The sequence below is a fragment of the Ziziphus jujuba genome, chromosome 10, assembly GCF_031755915.1.
Source record: "Ziziphus jujuba cultivar Dongzao chromosome 10, ASM3175591v1".
Classification (NCBI taxonomy): domain Eukaryota; kingdom Viridiplantae; phylum Streptophyta; class Magnoliopsida; order Rosales; family Rhamnaceae; genus Ziziphus; species Ziziphus jujuba.
Window position 1 is genome coordinate 12238285 of NC_083388.1, and position 20160 is coordinate 12258444.

General features: G+C 32.2%; 1 protein-coding gene across 3 annotated transcripts; it reads left to right on the plus strand.

Annotated features, from left to right (window-relative positions):
* Positions 1-1291: 1291 nt before the first annotated feature.
* On the plus strand, positions 1292-16337 carry LOC107411281 (V-type proton ATPase subunit a1). 3 transcript variants are annotated; one of them, XM_016018827.4, is made up of 18 exons: positions 1293-1828; positions 3551-3595; positions 4069-4191; positions 4454-4561; positions 9350-9463; positions 9558-9731; positions 9905-10042; positions 10275-10382; positions 10539-10646; positions 10771-10919; positions 11960-12113; positions 12394-12554; positions 12990-13196; positions 13327-13510; positions 13602-13685; positions 13938-14131; positions 14216-14275; positions 15513-16337. In XM_016018827.4, the coding sequence occupies exons 1-18, from the start codon at positions 1685-1687 to the stop codon at positions 15715-15717; spliced, it is 2460 nt and encodes an 819-aa protein (XP_015874313.1). In that variant the 5' UTR covers positions 1293-1684; the 3' UTR covers positions 15718-16337. The 3 variants fall into 3 exon arrangements, 2 of the variants coding, with proteins under 2 accessions (XP_024926745.1, XP_015874313.1); XR_003054888.3 differs by lacking the exons at positions 14216-14275; positions 15513-16337 and adding an exon at positions 13755-13852 and having other exon boundaries at positions 1292-1828; positions 13938-14077; XM_025070977.3 differs by lacking the exon at positions 4454-4561 and having other exon boundaries at positions 1292-1828.
* The last annotated feature ends 3823 nt before the right edge of the window (positions 16338-20160 follow it).

Below are 20160 nucleotides of genomic sequence, written 5' to 3' on the forward strand. Positions count from 1 at the left end.
CAACTACATATATTGATTTGTATATTATGATACAAATCAATATTAAATTATATATAATTTATGAAGTGTTGTATATATTTTATTTTGATATTATATATAATTTGATTATAATTTACATTTAATTTGCATGTCAATATTCATTATAGCAAAATTTTCAATATATAATATATATTATTACCAACAATGTATATAATATATAAAAGTAGAATATTTATAATATATAATCTTATAATCACATTTGTATATGTGAAAATATTTAAAATATATTTGATAAGGAAACATATCTATGCAAATACAATTTATATCATATATAATATTATAATAATGAAAATATGTATTTTATTTTTTTACTTTATCACATCTAAAATATATAATATTTAAACTTGTTGTTCACTTACATTTATAGTAATAATACTTATAATATTATAATAATAAATATATAGTTATTTATTATTAATAAATAATAATATATATTTATTATTATTTTACAATAATAAATTTTATATATTTTTAAATACATCCATAAAAAGTAAAAAATTTCATTTTTTTTAATTAATTATATAATATTATAATAATAAAAATATATGTTTTTGAATATAACTAATAAAAGATAAAAAATATTATATTGTTAAATAACTGTTCAATTTGATATTAATTAATATTTTAATATGAATCATAAATAATAAAAAAATATAAATTTTTTAATTAATGATTTGAAGGGAAATTGAAATAATATGAGAATGACATATGGCGTATATTCTTCTTGTTTTTTTATATATTATATAGATTTCATTCATAGTACATATTAAATTTTAATAAATTAATAACAAAAAATATATATTAAAATAAGGATAATAATTCAAATATATCATAGAAATTTTATAAAATAATTATGAATTTCTATTACTACTAGTTTTTGTGAATAAATTTTCATTGATATGATTATTTTTAAGAAAATAATTAATGATATGAGAAAAAAAATTCTCTAAATCTTTTAAAAATAAAAGTCTATAAAAATGCATAATTTTTTTTTTCAATTTTATAAATTTCAATAAAATTTATAAACATAAAATTTTAAAATTCTTTTAAAATTCCATAAACTTTATGAAAAATCATAAAATTTTATAAAATTCTAAACCAATCATTCAAAAAGTTTATAAAAAATTATTAAAATTCAAATTGAATACATTTCGAATAATATAGCGTGATAGACGAAAAAAAAAAAAAAACAGAAAAAATCTACAATATAACAGAGTTTGTGTATTCAATACATATTCAATATAAGTGGAGGCAGTGCATACTCCTGCCAGAATTTCGCTCGTAGTGGACTATGACCATCGCTTAATCCAAGAATCTTATAAATCCTTCCCGTGCGGTCTTTTATTTTATTTCATTTTTCTTCTTAGTTTTTTATTCCGATTTTTCTATCATGCATAAAAAATATGCGAATTCCCGACTCTAATGGCAGTTGCCATTGAAAAACAATTATAAAAAAAAAAAAGAAAAAAAGAAAAATGAAAACAAAAACAACAACAGCGTCAAACTAACTGAAACACAAAGTTGCCAAATAACGCACCAAACTAACCAGACAACACAGAGAGTTTCAGATCTGAGAAAAAAATTTTCAGATCCGAAAAGGTCAACTGAAAGTTATTTCTCTTTTTCCGGTTTGGTTTCCCAGAAAATGGACGACTTCATAGACAACTTGCCACCCATGGATCTGTTGCGCTCTGAGAAGATGACCTTCGTGCAGCTCATTATTCCCGTCGAATCCGCTCACCGCGCCATCTCTTACCTCGGTGAACTCGGTCTCTTCCAATTTCGAGACGTAAGTTCCGATTCAGATCTGACTGGGTCTCTATCACTAATCTTAGGTTTGGCATTTGTTTATTTGTTTATTTTTAGTTGAATAGAATATTCGGAGACTTGGGGATAGGTATTCAGTTTGAAACTCAAATCACTTTGCGGTTTTTTAATTGTATGATTTTCCATTTTGCTTCATCTTAGTTATTGAGAGAGTTGTTCGTTCAAAAAGTAAATAAATAATTGTACAGAGTCAGTTAGTGAGAAATTTAGTTTTTTGAATTGTGTTTATAAATTTTAATATCGAATATGAAATTTATCTTCGTGCCTTGTTTGAAGTCGAAACTTTTGTTGAATTGGGGACCTTGGTCGTCATTTTCTTTGTGCATTCACAAAAATTTTAATCCAAGGTTGTATCATCCGGGGGAATCTATATGCATATGACTGCTTGCATTCACAAATATACATATATCTATATATCTATATATATTTATGTATTTGTTAGGGAAAATCTCATTGACCAACCTTTTGGTTAGGAATAATCACAGAAAACTACTAGCGGTTTGGGTGTTCATAGTTTAACTCTTTCATTTTAAGCATAACTTGATCAAATGATATAATTAGACTGGATCATCTTAATAATAGAGGACTCAAGTAATGAATTTTAGTTATTTCCTATAATTATACTCACCTCAGGAGAGGTCAATTGAAATTTCTATAACTTGTTATGATGTAGTTATTCTGGTATAACTTCTTAAAGAGGAAGTATTATAAGTGTGTCAAAAGGTCTCGGAGGCTTATTTTAATTTCCCTAAAGTGTGTCCTGGCCTTTTCTGAGTGAAAGGAGATCATCTAAAAATTAGAAATTAAGTCATAGGTATGAAGACATGTTGCTAATGAGATCCAAGTTATTCTGAAGCTTGCTCTACTTGGAAATTGCATAAGTTGTATCTGACTTTGATTAAGGATTTAAATTTTTAGTTATTTATTGAATTTTAGTGGGATGCATTGTTTCACATAAGATAAGATTGCTAATTTTATATCGCCGTCCCATTATTGTACTTTCCTGGACACATGAATTACTAAATGCTCCAAAAACTATACAAGCCCTTTGCTTGAATTGCATTGAATTCTATGTCGTGGAGTCTCCTCTTTAGGTCCAACCTTCTTGGGGTACAATGAGATTGCTTTTGCCTGTGCCAAGGATTTCATTTCCTGAGTCATCATGTGTTGATTGAATTTTTAAAAGTATCTTTTTTTATTTTTTCCCTTCTTTTTTGTGGAAATTTTTGGAAGTATCTTGATTTGATGTGGCGTCCTTTTGTATGATATTTTATACTGTCTGTCTATAAGATATGGCAACTTCCAGTTTTAATATAGCATTTTGTGAATGGACGCAACCCCAAGAAATATAGGTTACTTTATGGATCACAAACTTGAGGTCATAATATCAACGTATATCAGTGGTTTTAAATTGATATTTATCTATCTCAGTTCATGTCTCAATTTTTCTTTATAGCTTTTGGTGAATATGTAATCTTAAACATCATTAAATAATTTGAAAAGCACTGTTATATATATATATTCTTCTTTTAATTTTTTCTTTGGGTTATTTCTCATACGTAAATTATTAGAGTAGTTTTTGGGCCTTTTATATCATTTATGAGAACTTTTACAAGGAATTTGCCATATACTCTTAGATACTTGCAATCTCTATACTCATGGTCATTTTAATTCTTTTTGACAGTTGAATGCTGATAAAAGCCCTTTCCAACGGACTTTTGTTAATCAGGTATGCATCTGGATCTGATTACAAGTATTACTGGAGTTTGAACACTTAGTGTTCCCACTCTACTTCAGTTTTGCCCTTGTATCATTACGCATGCTGTTTGTTGTTCCAGTTTTACAATTTCTAGTGTCTTTTCTCTGACATGTTTGCCAATTCTACATGCATTCTTTTTTGTTATTGAAGTGGTAACCAAAACTAAATAAGAGTGATTTATTAGTATATTGTTTAGCATCAAAACATGATTTTATAGGTCCCCCCCCTTTTGGTTTTTATTTCCAGATAATAAAAGCCATTGTCTTAAAAGACTTTTACTAAAGTCATCAATTTCTGGATTGTTGTGAATTAAACCTTTAATTGCATTTACTAGAAAGTCCTTAACTGTATTTTGCTATTAGGATACCATAATTGAGAATGATGTAGACTGCAGCAACCAGTTATTCTTTATCATGTTTTTATCCCTATGAGGTCTTTCACAGGTAAAGCGATGTGCAGAGATGTCAAGAAAGCTACGATTTTTCAAAGATCAAATCAGGAGAACTAGTCTTATTTCTTCCATGCATCCTGTTCTGCAACCTGACATTGAGTTGGAGGAACTTGAGGTATTTTTCTATTATTTTTGCTTTGGTCATTTCTTTTTTCTTTATAAGAGTTTATTTTGCTTCCCTCCCTTTTCGGCTTGGTCTTTGTTTTATGGTGTCAGTATAAACATTTAACTGAAACCTTTGACTGAAAACAAACTGAGCAATTGTGAATTGTTATCTCATGGAGTATATTTTGGATGTTTCATGTGGGGAATATTTTCTTCTGTAATAACTATGCTCTTTCTTCTCTCCACCACCCCCCCACCCCCCCAAACACCAGATTCAACTTGCTGAGCATGAACATGAGCTAATTGAAATGAACTCTAATAGCGAGAAACTTCGACAGTCATACAATGAACTCTTGGAGTTCAAGATGGTACTCCAAAAGGTAATTGGCTTTTTTCTCTTCTGTCCAGTTTAAGTGATGTAACAGTGGTTTCCCATCTGCTGTTTTCTTAATATGTTTTCAACCAGAGGTCTCATATCTGCGTCCTTGTGCATTAGTGCATGTCAACTGAAACCTAACATGTGAACTAGGTTCTCTCCAACTCCATCTTTTTTTGTTGCCTGGCAACATGGAGGCCAGTGGCAGATACTTGGGGGCAACGGGGGCAATTTCCTCTATGCTTGGGTTTTTTTTTTTTTTTTTTTTTTTTTTTTTTTTTTTTTTTTTTTGGTTCTGTTGCATGATATAGGATTTTAATTTTTTTTTAAAGAATTTTTATATTAATTTGCCCTCAATTGAAATTTGACTTTAACTTATTTTGTTTAAAGAAAAGATATTTATCTTCCACATATAGACTTTTATCTCTTCATATTTTGATTTGATTGGCTCTCCTCACCTAATTTTTTTTCTATGTTTTTATTTTTATGTTTATTTGTTAACTATATTTTCTTTACCTGTCATGTCTAACTTTTAACTATCATATCTATACTTGAAGAATTTGATTGTCTTTTATTATAAAAAGATGTATAATAGTACCAAGTATAGATTCGTGTCTTTACTGGAAGAAACTATAGATTCATGACAAAATTTATTCACACTAATGCTTAAATTTCTTTCTTTTCTTTTTCGTTTTGTGAAACCAAGTTATATAATTTAAAATTCAACTTCTCCAATTTTATTTATTTTTATAGTTGCCCCACTAATTCCAAATTCTGGCTCCACTTTGATGGAGGTCTAGATCCTTTGGTTTCACCATAAACTTGTTTGAGTTAAGAATTATACTGCACAGTTATGGCATTACATTTAGCCCCTAAATGTTGTGATGTAGGACAGGTGGGGAAGGAAAGAAAATTGAAAATTAAAAGATAGGCTCTAGCATCGCACTAGAACAATTTTAGGAATCACTTTTAAAATGCCTAGGCATCACACCTAGTCCCTAGGCATCGCATCTAGTTTTGGTTTGCTACAAAACCAGAGAAATAACTCTCAGAAAAATATTTGTTAATCAACTTTTTTTGAAAGAGTTACAAAAATCCATATCTATAACAAAACCACCTAATAACATTATAAAACTAAATAATTAGAAATATCTATAACAAAACCACCTAATAACATTATAAAACTAAATAATTAGAAATCTAGTTAAATAAGGAAACCAAATAATAAACCTTTCTAAAACTAAAATAATAATAAGAAATCTAATAAAACATAATAATATTAAAACCCTGAATATCAAAAAAACAAAATAATATTAAAATTCTAAAAATCATAAAACCCTAATAATTATAATCCTGTGTAGTCTCCATCGTTTTCCATCATTCCCCCCCTCTTAGAGAACAAGACTCTGGCGAGTTTAAAGCTGAAATCATAAAGCAATAAGTGAAACTTCAAGAATGATAACATCAGCGGCAGAAGCTCAAACTTGATGAAGAGAACTACATGGCTAGCAAATTTAGGGACATTCAAGGTCAACAAAAGCCCTTCATTCAATTGATCTGGATCCAACTTGACACATTTAGGTTGTGTAGATTGTGATCTAAGTAAGGTGACAGGTTGTGTAGATAAGAATTCAGGTAAGGTGGCAAGTTGTGTAAAAAATAAGGGTTCTAGTAAGGTGACAGGTTGTGTAGGCAAGGTTTTGGGTAAGGATTTGGATAAGATGGCAGGTTGTGTAGGTAAAAGTTCAGGTATGAATTTGGGTTGTGTAGGTAAGGATTCAAAATCCTTTGCAAAATCTGGTAGTTGAAGAACCTGAGCCTTAATCTACTTTCTTTCACTTTTCTCTTCAAATTCTTTATTGGAAAGAATGTCCTGCGACTTTTGTGAGTTGTTTGAGACCTTACTTTGCTTTTCCAACTTATATTTATCCATCTCAGCTACCGTCATATGTTTCAACACCATCACCACTTCTCTATTATTGAACATAAAAGTGTCAATCCATGCTACCTTGTATGGATGTGGATGTGGATGTGGTTCAGTTGGAATTTTTAAGCGCTCTACCATAGATGCCAAAACAACATTCATGCTACTATCACCATCAATGATAAGCTTTTGTGTTTGATTTCCACAATAAACTAGCGTTTGCAAAATAGATGTGCGGTTCCAATCTTCCTTCTCATCTTTCGAAATTGAAAGGATGCGTCTAACAACAGCATTTAGTGAAGTATCTATTTCATCTTCTTCTTCCAAATCATCAGGATTACAAACCCCATAGTTGAAGTCGTCTTCATCCTTTTCTCTTTGTTGTTCTGGTTCTTCATCATATTCCACACCAAGGTGTAAATTTTTCTTGGGACAATTATATGCCATATGTCCAGATTGTCCACACTTGAAACACTTGTTACATTTTCCTCTAAGATCAATAGACTTAGAAACAGGTGCCTTGGTCTTAGAAGGTTGATTTGCTACCATGCTAGTGCTGCGATTTAGTGTTGTATCAAGTCTTTTGGAACTTCCAAGGTACTCCTCCAAGCCCAAAAAAACTTGAAAAGCTCGCTCCAAGCTGTAGATAGGTTGTCATAACAGCTCTCTCCTAATGTCTGATCTCAAACCAGATTTTAATCTTGCAAGTGTTTGCCTTGGATCTTCAAGTAGTTGGCTTCGAGTCTTCAATTCATCAAACTTTTGCATATATTCAGCAACCGACATATTTGCTTCAAGTTGATTGCTTGCTCACATAATTTGTCATAATAATTGGTAGGCATGTTTTTTTCCCTAAGCTTAGCTTTCATTAGCTTTCATCTCTTGCCAATTACCAATGGATGTTGGCCTCATTCTCTTTAAGTCTCCTTCAACACCCATCCACCAAATTTTAGCAAGACCTACTTGTTTCATTCTAGCAAATCTTATTCTTCGATCATCATCCATATCGTACCAGTTAAAATATTCTTCAATGGAAGAAAGCCAATCAGCAAACTCGATTGGATTTATCTTACCTTCGAAATCTGGTACTTCAATTTTTACCCTCTTTGTGATGTCATCAAAAGTATTTTGACGTTCTTGTGTTGATTGAAACATATCTCTCACCTAATTAGATGTTTATTGGGCTGTAGGTTAGGGTATTCGAGCAGTTGTCTTTGCTGGCTGCTTCTCTTGATTTTTATGTTGGCTTCAGGAATCTCATCTTGTTCGTTGTTAGTTGAAGAACTACTAGGCCGAGATATTTGTGCCTCAATATTGCTAACTGGAACAGTAATATCTCTAACCTGAGCAGTGAGATACTCTACTTGTTCTACCATACGAATAAATAGTTATTGAAATTGATTTATCAGTTATTCTATCTCTAAAACTCTTTCCAGATCGAGTAGTCGTGATGCTTTAAGCCAACGAAACAATCTGATCACTAGATACTTCACGCGGAGTACTGTTCACGCAGCTCAGGGTTACTGTTTACGTGGTTCTGTTATGCGATTACTGTTCATGCTGCGGTACTGTTTAAAAAGAAGGTTGGATCGTTGCTCTGATACCAAACTGATGTAGGACAGGGGGGAGGAAAAGAAAATTGAAAGGTGAAGAAAAGAAAATTGAAAATTAAAAGTTAGGCTTTGGCATCACATTAGAACAATTTTAGGAATCACTCCTAAAATCTCTAGGCATCATACCTAGTCCCTATCTAGGTATCATACTTAGTTTTGGTTTGCATTACACAAAGCAAGATAAATAACTCTCAGAAAAATATTTGTATTATTAATCAATTTTTTTTAAAAGAGTTACAAAAATTCCTATTTATAACAAAACTACCTAATAACATTAGGAAACTAAAATTATAAGAAATCGAGTTAAATAAGGAAACCAAATAATAAACCTTTTTAAAACTAATTAAAAGTTAGGTTTTGGCATCACACTAGAACAATTTTTGGAATCACTCCTAAAATCTTTAGGCATCATACCTAGTCCCTATCTAGGTATCATACTTAGTTTTGGTTTGCATTACACAAAGCCAGATAAATAACTCTCAGAAAAATATTTGTATTATTAATCAATTTTTTTTAAAAGAGTTACAAAAATTCCTATTTATAACAAAACTACCTAATAACATTAGGAAACTAAAATTATAAGAAATCGAGTTAAATAAGGAAACCAAATAATAAACCTTTTTAAACTAAAATAATAATAAGAAACCTAATAAACATGATAATATTAAAGTCCTAAATATCAAATAAGCATAATAATATTAAAATTCTAGAAATCTTAAAACCCTAATAATTATAATCCGTCTCCATCGTTCTCCATCATGTTGGTTTAGGTGGTTCTGTTGTGAGATGGCATTTTTAGTCATAGGTTCTAACTTTCAAGACAAATAACCATACAGTTATTTATTAATTTGTATGGGTTGGTTCATGGTAAAGCTTTCCGTTTTCTTTATTATATGCATATATATATTTATATATATATATATATATATATATATTTTATTTCATTTTGATCCTACTGCTTGTCTGTCATTCTTCCCATTCATCAAATATGGCCTTTTCTTTAGGGGAATCAACCTTACTCTATATTCAAATGCTGATTATCATATGCCTTCATACATATATCTTTTTGTGGATAATATCAGGCAGGTGGCTTTCTTTATATATATATTTTATTTCATTTTGATCCTACTGCTTGTCTGTCATTCTTCCCATTCATCAAATATGGCCTTTTCTTTAGGGGAATCAACCTTACTCTATATTCAAATGCTGATTATCATATGCCTTCATACATATATCTTTTTGTGGATAATATCAGGCAGGTGGCTTTCTTGTATCAAGTAATAACCATGCAGTTTCAGAGGACAGGGAATTAGATGAGAATGTCTACTCAAATGATGGCTATGTTGAGACGGCATCATTGCTGGAACAGGTCCTCATTCATTATTTTTTACTAACCTCATATTTTTTTGGTACACAGCTAATTTCAAAGTTCAATTTTTTTCCATGCATTGTTTATTTTGCAGGAGATGAGACCTGGACGTCCAGACCAATCTGGCTTGAGATTTATTAGTGGTATTATTTGTAATTCCAAAGTTCTTAGATTTGAGAGGATGCTGTTTCGTGCTACAAGGGGCAACATGCTTTTCAACCAAGCACCTGCTGATGAACAGATTATGGATCCTTTATCTACTGAAATGGTTCTTATGTCTGCTCAGATCAATTTTATTTTGATATATATGTTCCTTCTTTATATTCTTGCATGCAAAATTTAAATTCCTTCCCAGCCATTTACTTTTTCTGCACCATGCGTTATGTACTTTGCCTTTTTAAGAAAAACAGCATTTTCTCATTCGTTTGAGTAACTTTTCAGGTAGAGAAAACAGTATTTGTAGTGTTTTTCTCTGGGGAGCAGGCAAAAACAAAGATTCTGAAAATTTGTGAAGCATTTGGTGCAAATTGCTATCCTGTGCCCGAGGATATAACTAAACAGAGGCAATTAACGAGAGAAGTAAGTAGGCAGTTCAAGTAATCGATTGTTTGTCTTTCCCTAAAGCTAAAAGAAATTTCAAGCTTAAAATGACATTCTTTTGATAAACTAACTCACTTACTTCTACCATGCCAGTTTTGTTTTTCTTGTCCGAACAATAAATGCCTTGTTATGGCCCTAAGAGTATGAAGTGCCAATGGTTCGAGGGAGACCGTATCATTTTCTGAATGTTCCCTCACTTTTTTTTGGATAGGTTTCGTCACGCCTTGCTGAACTGGAAGCAACTTTAGATGCAGGGATGCGACATCGAAATAAGGCCCTTTCTTCTGTAGGTTTCCACCTAGCAAAATGGATGAGCATGGTAAGATATATAGCTGTTATGTCTTGTTATTTGTTGTTTGCACTTTCTTGAGCAATAAAAACAAGATTGAGTATCGAAATAAAATTTGATGACGACATTTGAATGATTTGGGTTCAACATGATTGTGATATTCATCTGATGCTCCTATCTCCCCAGGTTAGAAGGGAGAAAGCTGTGTACGATACATTAAATATGCTAAATTTTGATGTGACCAAAAAATGTCTTGTTGGAGAGGGATGGTGCCCAATTTTCGCAAAAACTCAGGTGAAACTATTTTAGTTTCTACCTTTGTGTGTTTTGGATTGCTTTGTAATTACTTGAATTCCTTTCAATTTTTTGAGGATGTTTGCAAAGTGATGTCATATTTGACAAAGTGTGATCGATGCAGATTCAGGAGGCACTGCAACGTGCAACATTTGATAGCAATTCACAAGTTGGGATAATATTTCATCTGATGGATGCGGTAGAATCACCTCCCACATATTTTAGAACCAACCGTTTCACAAGCGCTTATCAAGAAATTGTTGATGCATATGGGTGAGTCAAAATATGCTGCTAACATTCATGTTAGGCACTTTTTTGTCTTTTCATCTAATTTGGGAAATTAAATTTTCAAAGAAGTAAAATTTTCTAAGAAGAGCACCATATTGCTTTCGGCAATACCAATTAGTTAGTGGGTGAGGATCTCTTATAGTGAGGAATTATTGTGGATACAATCAGATTATGATTCATTAGTATCAGACAAATTTAAAATTCTGAGTTTAATAATTATAAATTTATTAAAATTATTGAAGGAAGTGGTTTTTGTAATGTGATCTATTTATTAAGCAACTACTACTAGTAGTATTTGGAGTTAAAAAGAAAAAAAAAAGAACATAGAGTGAATTTTCTGAATTGGTGATGACGCAAAAATCAAAAAGGTCAGAACTGTTTGGAATATCAAAATAATTGTCTCTCTGACTACCTAAGTAAACTAGAGGCTACATTTAAATTGTGCTTCTTTAGGAAATATAATAAATGTTAGTGACCATAGCAAATTAATCTACATGGCATTCATAACACAAGTAGCACCAATTATTTTGTTGACATCTGCCATAGAAAATAAACAAATAAATAAATAAAAATAAAAACAAAAACAATAACAAACACAAATAAACAAAAAAAACATATATAGATGATTAAACGTCCACTTCTTGCCCCCAACTACTTTGACAGTTTAAGAAGGCATTGTTTGCTATATTAAATCATTAGCATATTTTTGTTCCTTATTTAAACGTTATTTTCCTCTCTTTTGCAGCAAGAATTATGCTAACATCTAAATAGTCAATTGAAAAATGGGTAATGATAGATTGGTTTGATATTACTAATTTTGGTAACTGTGGTTGCATTAACATCACATGCAAAAAGCAAATATGGTAGGTGAATTCATTAAAAAAAAGGAAAGGAAAAAAAAAAAAAAAAAACTGTGGCATGAATTCATTGAAATTAAATTGACATTGAGATTAAGCTGGTTTTCTTTTGGTCAACAACTAAGCTGTTTATTCAATTGGAGTCTAATTGAATAATTTGTTTGGCAGTGTTGCAAGATATCAAGAAGCAAATCCTGCAGTGTACACTGTGATTACATTTCCATTTCTTTTCGCGGTGATGTTTGGGGACTGGGGTCATGGAATATGCTTGTTGCTGGGAGCATTAGTTCTTATAGCTCGTGAAAGTAAGCTCAGTGGACAGGTAGGTCCTTACCACCAAATGGTTGCACAAAGTTTAAGAAGAAAATTTTCTATCAGAAACTGTATGACCAAATTAATTTATGAATTTTGTTCCTCCACTGAAATAAAAGCTTTAAATTTGTGGCAGATTGTATCACATTCATACTTTTTGGGCTATCAAGAATATTCATTTTAAATGGCTAGATAAAATGGATCTAGTGCATCTACAGGAAAAAAAGAAAAAGAAAAGATGAGAGAGCGTGTTTTTCCTTTAGCTAAAATTCTTTCTTTATTTCTGACAGAAACTTGGAAGCTTTATGGAGATGCTGTTTGGTGGTCGCTATGTACTTCTTTTGATGTCACTGTTTTCAATTTATTGCGGCTTGATTTACAATGAATTTTTCTCGGTTCCTTATCATATATTTGGTGAATCTGCTTACAAATGCAGAGATTCTACTTGCCAGTATGCTTTCTCTCCCTCGTAAATCTTTAAAGCAAGATTTAATTTAAGTCAATTAAATTCTCCTATTCAATCATATATTTATCTGATACAACTTTGCCTGTCATCTTTTCTATTCAGGAGTTTAGTTGAAATGTGATTTAATGATCTTTTATTGATGTGCTTTATAGAATTTTGTTTCAAATCTTGGATTTAACTTGGTATATCTTTACTTGTTTGAAACCAAATTGTTATTGTTATTTCTTGGGCATCTTTTTCAGTACGTTATTTTACTTTTTAACCTCATTTCCCTCCTGTGGGGTGAAAAAAATTCATATAAATATATGTATGTTTTTTCCTTTTATGATGTCTGACTACTTGACTTAGCAAACTTGTTTTCTAAGAGAATTTTCAATTTATAGTATGATCCTTCATCATCATTTTTCCCCCCTTAAGCAGTGATGCACACACTACTGGCTTAGTCAAATACCAAGATACATACCCATTTGGTGTGGACCCTAGTTGGCGTGGAAGCCGTTCAGAACTTCCATTTTTGAACTCTCTCAAAATGAAGATGTCTATTTTGTTGGGTGTTGTCCAAATGAACTTGGGAATCATTTTAAGTTACTTCAATTCACATTTTTTTGGCAGCTCAATTGATATAAGGTGTGTCTCCTTTTCATACCTTTTCTGATTTTTCTCTCTTCCTTCCTTATATCAACCATACTGTTCTTTTTCTGTCCCTACTTTCTAAGGTAAGTAAAAGAGGTTTGACTTATCTGCGTCCCCTTGGTAGGTATCAGTTTGTGCCACAGATGATCTTTCTTAACAGTCTTTTTGGGTATCTTGCACTTCTTATTGTCATCAAGTGGTGCACTGGATCTCAGGCAGACCTCTACCATGTTATGATTTACATGTTTCTAAGTCCCACTGAGGATCTTGGTGAAAATCAGTTGTTCTGGGGACAAAGACCTCTTCAGGCACAATCTCCACTTTGTCTCTGTTTCTACCTTTTATACTTGATCATTTTGCTTTACGCTTAATAGTCTAACAAGGCTCCTCGTCTTGCAGATCTTGTTGTTGCTTTTGGCTTTAGTTGCAGTTCCCTGGATGCTTTTTCCAAAACCTTTTATTTTGAAGAAGCTTCATTTGGAGGTATTGAGTTATTAATTTGGCTTTAATAATCCCATTGAAGCTATGAATTCATCATTGGTTTTGCTTCAGGTGTTTCTGTTCTTTGGAAATTGTTTTTCAATTTAAGTTATGAACCTCATCTGGTGAAGTGGGCTTACAATTTACTACATGGAGTATTTTAGTTCTCTGTATGTCACTAGTAGCTTCGATTTGAGGAATTTTATGTGGAGATTGGGAGAAGTAAAACTATGTTTTCTTGATGTCACTGTCTAGAGGTTTCAAGGTCGCACCTATGGGATGCTTGGCACCTCAGAGATGGATCTCGAGGTGGAACCTGATTCTGCAAGACAACATCATGAGGAGTTCAATTTTAGTGAGGTATTTGTGCACCAAATGATACATTCCATAGAGTTTGTACTGGGTGCAGTTTCAAATACGGCATCATATCTTCGACTTTGGGCTTTAAGGTATTCATAGGATTTTTATCTCATGTTTTCTAAACTTGTTTCATCCTATAGTTATGCAGTTGACATCTATTTTGTTTATTGCAGTTTGGCCCACTCAGAACTCTCAACTGTATTTTATGAGAAAGTCCTACTCCTTGCCTGGGGGTGAGTTTTTAACTGTTTTGAACTATGTAATAAAATATATTTCTTGTCTTTTATCTTTGTGCAATTTACCCTTTATTATTATAATTATTCTTTTCTTATAATCTTTTTTACTTTCTTTCTATTTTTATCTTGTTTTCATATGGTTACTTATTCTTCTCAGAAGTGAGATAAGAATCACTTTATTATGTTATTATTATTATTTTTTTATAGGAAACATGTCTTCGTTTAATTGATATAAAACAAAGAAAACAGTACTAGTATTTAATGGGTGAGAAATCCTCAAACGTAGTCAAATAGAAAAATGAATTCTATGACTTATAGGTGATGATTGTTGGTAGGAGAGGTATTTAGATGAATATCTAGGATGATCTTAAACTCTAAATAGAGTTCCCATATCTCCATCCTTTTGCCACTATTTACTACATAGCTGCATCCCTGATAAAACTTTGGCATTTTCTAATTAGCTCACACTAATGAAAACATAGCATTGCATAACTTATTGCCAAGTTGCCACTCTTCCAAGAATTTTACTGATGTCATTTTTGTCATTTATTACTACATAGGATGCACAATCGACTGAACTATAGCCTGAAACCAGGCTTTATTCTTTATAGCATAAACAACTTAGATAATTCTGTTGTAGTTTTAGTGTTCTTCCTAGCTCAATAATAATACTCAACTGATAAGTCTGGCAGAATGCTTTCATCAATGTTTGGTTTATGGGAAGAACAGTAAAATGGAATAGGTATTCCTTAGAATGCCTGTTCCATTGACTTAAGGAATGAGAATTTCTATGAAATTGTGCGTTCCACAATAATGATAAACTTGGATATTCTGCACCTAGAGATAAGGAATTATTATTCTGTTATCTCTCTCTCTCTCTCTCTCTGCATGTGTTCACTTCAATTTCCAGTAGTTAACTGAACATAATAATTAATTTAGCTATTCATAGTTCCATCTTTCAACTAGATAATGAAATTGATTAATCTGGCTTTTTCATTCCTTGCGCAATTGTATTTTATCTAGATTATGTGCCCTCCCCGAGTCCATTCCTTTGATCAAATGCAAAACCAATTAGTATGACTGATGGTTATTCTGTAGTAAAACCCAATAAACCCCTTTGCTATGAAGCTCAACCATTAGACCAAACATAGAAACAAAGTTCCCTCTGTTATTTATACATTTGAGTTTGCACATTTTCTTACAGGTAATTTGCTGTTATACATTTTTGCAACAGGTATGACAATTTAGTAATCCGGTTAGTTGGATTAGCAGTATTTTCCTTTGCAACTGCCTTCATACTGCTCATGATGGAGACACTCAGTGCTTTTCTTCATGCCTTGCGTCTTCATTGGGTGGAATTTCAAAATAAGTTCTACCATGGTGATGGCTACAAGTTCAGACCTTTCTCCTTTGCCTCCTTGAATGAGGATGAGGATTAATCTATGCATACATCATTTCCCTTGTTTCAAGGGAAGATAGCATATATAATGGCTTGAACTGAGATGGAAATCAAACCCCATTTTGGCTGGCAGAGAGGACTTTTAATCTGCATTAACATAATGATGCTCAACTTTTGACTTACAGTTGCAAATGTAAAATCCTAGGTCATTCTTTTTGGTTATGGTGGCATGAAAGGGTTCTGGGCGTATTTTCTTCTTCTTCATTTTTTTTTTCTTTTTTTTTATAGAATTTGGAGAAAAAGAGAGGTGGGGGATTGGGGATGGGAGGGTGTTTGTTTTAGATTCGCTTGTAGAGAGCTGGGGAATCAGCATCACCATATAGCTTTTCCTAATTTTCAGTTCATCGGAAGGTAAATTTTATAGTCTTATACGTACACACAACACACTCAGCAGTGTGGATTTTGTAGGGATTGGTCGTGAAATTCTTTTTTCTATAAATTTCAGTGTAATACTTTTAGCACGATTTTATGTAGTTCCATTCTTTTTAAGGACTCATTTTAAAGAATTCAAACTTTGAGTAAACAATGTTCATCTCCTTAAAACAGTACTTGTCACGATATTTTCATTTGAATGAAGGGAAAAGTGCAAATTGTTCTTTATGACACTTGATTTAATGTGAAGATTTCTTCCAAAGTGCTGAAGTTAAGAGTTGCTTAAGTTACATCGCAAGTGCATGGAGCTGTTACCTATGTTGGTAGGGTTTCTATTAGTGATTAAGGTGCATTCGAGCCTATTTGTACCCATATTTCTGAAATGTATTTGCTTCTTTAAGACAAATAATAAATCTACTCCAAAAACTATTTTTAACTAGGCCTGAGAGAATTCTCTGTCTTCACTTTTTAAATAAATTTTTTTTTTCATTTTTTGGTAATATGCCACTAGATTTTAGATGTATTGATGCGTGATTTTCAAAGATGGAACCAAAAAATATATTAGCTGGGGGGTGTTAGTATCTAATTTTGTGATGCTAGATCCAATAAATTGATAGGTTTATCTAGGTGTTATTTTGGTTAAATTTTTGCAAGATAAATAAATCCAAACTACTTTTATGGGTGTTGGTAAAAGCCTGACCCATTTATTAATTATTCCCGCTTGAGAGGCATATATAAATGTGAAATTAGGAATGTCAACGGAATGGGCAAGGTCAATTTTTAAAATCCTATCCCATAGGAAATTTCCCATCCCATCCCCACAGTTTCCTGTTTTTTTAAAGACGGGGCAGGATGGTTTTTTTCCCTTTTTTTTTTTTTTTTTTTTTCAAACTTCAAGTATCTTAGTTGCAGCCAAAACACAAATGCAGTCCAATGAACAACACCACCATGCCCATCTCTCTCAGACAATTTCTCAAGCAGTTTACATGCCTCTTGAAGTCTATATTGAGAAAGAAAATGAAAAAGCCATGAATTATCACAAGTGCGTTTGGAATAATGGGTAGTGGAAAACACATATGGGGTCTTACAGCATTGCAAAAAGCAATTCACAGCATGGAAATTTACGGAATTTACACCCAAAAATAAAATCAAAAATACATATTCATATGTCCAAAAGAAAAAGCACTTCAGCCATTTTTCAACACCGAAAACTAAGATTACCCAGGTACTCAAAATCCTAAATTTATCTAATAAAAGTTGAATTTCGACCTCAAAATCAATCAAAACGACGAACCCACATAGCAAAAACTTAAAATAGATTTTACCCATTGAATCTGAGCTAGAGAAATAGTGCGCAAGAGATAGAGAGACTGCTCATCTTCAGAGTGAGAAGTGGAGGAGCAGACCACAGAAAGAGAAAAGAGAATGTGCAGGAGAGAGAAGAAAGAATGAGGGATTGAGAGAAGGTGATGTCAACAGCTTGGTGGTGGCGGCAGAAGCTGTTTGTGAAGGTGATGTCAGCCAGAGGAGTTTAGTGTTAGGGTTTGTAACTGTAAGAAGAAAATATATCCCATAAATGAAATTAAAATAATAATAATAATAAATAAATATATATCGGATCGGAGTTTTTATTCCCTAGGCCCGGTCCAGTCCCGATTCGGGTTTTAACCTATTGTCCCAAGCCCGCTTTGCAACCCTGAATTGTTGGGGAAAAACCATCCTGTTAGGACAGGTGCACCGTGGGTTTCGGGCCATTCGGGACAAATTGCCATTACTATGTGAAATGAAAAAATAGCAACTCCTCAACCAAAATGATGAAAAATGCCAACCTTTCTCATTTTTAGTAATTTTGTCTACATTTCATTTACCTTGCCTAATACTTTTCCAAAAAACCCCTTAACATCCTTATACCTAAATAAACCCATGGAAAAGTCAATTCACTTTGTTAGCCATAATTTTTGAACCTTCAACATTCTTAACAACATAATTAGCATAATTGACACTTGTAGCTTTGTTATGATTTTTTGAAAAACCATTTGAGACATGACTTTCGAGCTTTTTTTGGAGCTATTAACAATATCAAATATAACCTCAAAATCTACCAAGGTAATTTTCATTTCATTTTTTTTTCCTTTTTTTTTGGTTATAAATCATGTTAAAGTAAATTTATTAGTGTATGCATGTCTTATGTGTATTTTGAAGTTAGTTTCTAGCAAATAAATTTGGTAATGATAAAAATCTCAGAAACCATCTTAATTAGATGTTAAAGATGACAGACTCTCTCAAACAGATGTTAAAGACAACATACCCTCGTCTTAGGGCCGAGGCATAAGGGTGAGGTGTGTATTTGGGAACTGGGTATAGATGAATAGAATAAAATAAGATTACCCCACTGTGTAATGGAGGTCCCCACTCTAATTGGGATGGAGTATGAGATAGAAAACATATCTAGTACCCCACCCAAATGGAGACAGGGGCCTAAATTTTAGGTAGGGTGAAAACCTACTTTTATTGTGTTGTTTGTTTTATTGCTCTACGATGGCTTTGACTTTAAAATGTTGGCTTTTATTGCTGTTTAATTTCAATACAAATTTCATACAATGGATAATGGATGTTAAATGAAAAGAATGTGTAGTTACATAAAGATTAAAAAATGAACAAAAATATGAACTTACCAAGTAATTTTCCTTTCCACTTAATGATCCAAATTTGTGTCCATGTCCATACACTACTAATATGGATGTCCATGAATGGACAAGCATGTATAGGATGCCGGAGGAATCTTATATGCAAAGCTACCTCTATGGTTAGCTATTTTGGAAAGTAACAATCCTGGCTCATTAACTTGTATAGAGATGAACTCCAAGATTTAATTCCAATATTACTTTATGATTGTTGTAGCTTCCATTCAAAGGTTTCAACATATATCTTGTACTTGCTATGGATAGGACATTTTTGAACAATAGATATGGTGGTATATTTTATGCAGCATCATATTAGATTGGAACAAACAAATTTAACTATTGGCATGTAAATTCGGGTTGATTAAAAATGAGGCATCCTATTTATGTTTTTTTCAAAATTTAAGAAGGCACATAGAAACTATCATGATCTAGCATTTATAAAAAAATAGACACCCAAGCACTATGCCTGTAATACGATTTGTTTTTCCCCATGCATACAATGGACACTGCTTGTATCATCTAAGGAAAAATATGTAGGTTAAATTCCCGAAAGCTCAAGGTTAGGAAAATATAAAGAAGTTTTTTTTTACTGCATCCAGAAGATTTTTATATTTCATATGGAATAGCTGCATCAAGTGCATAATGGATGTGCAAGATATTTTATTGAAGAAAATCCATAAAAGTGGGCACACACACATTTTCCTCATATAGCCCACATGAACAGTTCCATTACTTTGAAATTGGATAAAATTTTGGAACAATGTAGAGATGCGTCATCCTCTTTCTACATGATGTCCACTTACTTATATGCGTTTGAAGTACATAAGGGCAATTTAATCGTGAAAGTGAATCTACAAACCAAAACACATTTTTTCCATGAGTTCTAATTGATTGGTACCTTTATGTCCATGTTGTTGTTGTTTATTAGGATTGCAATATTTCACCATATGGTATGTGTGATTCTTATTACTCTATTGACATCCTCTATACGACTTACTCTAAAACCATTTACCCATTGAGAGATCCAAAACAATTGCATGCTCTTGCCAAGATCCTTTTTATCGTTGCGCTTCCTTCTAGATTTATAAAGAGGCTTGGAAGGTCTAGAATCAATCGTACTCCATCTCAAGATGAGGAATCAATGTGAAAAATGGTGGATGGCATAAACGTACTGGTCATAATAGGAAAATATATTGTGAGCACCATCATTTGGTAGTGGGTTCTCAGCTTTGTAGTGGTCGCATGAAGCCAGGTACAAGAACCTATGGATGAGTGCTTCAGTGTTAACACAATTTCTTTACATGTTATATTGGATTAATATTTGGTTGAATTTAATGGTATAAATAAGTAATTTTTATTGTGTTTTA

Coding starts and splice junctions, on each gene's coding strand:
- LOC107411281 (XM_016018827.4), top strand. CDS start 1,685: ATGGACGACTTCATAGACAACTTGCCACCCATGGATCTGTTGCGCTCT. Junction 12,114..12,393: donor AAAGTAAGCTCAGTGGACAG/GTAGGTCCTTAC, acceptor TATTTCTGACAG/AAACTTGGAAGCTTTATGGA. Junction 13,511..13,601: donor GGGGACAAAGACCTCTTCAG/GCACAATCTCCA, acceptor CTCGTCTTGCAG/ATCTTGTTGTTGCTTTTGGC.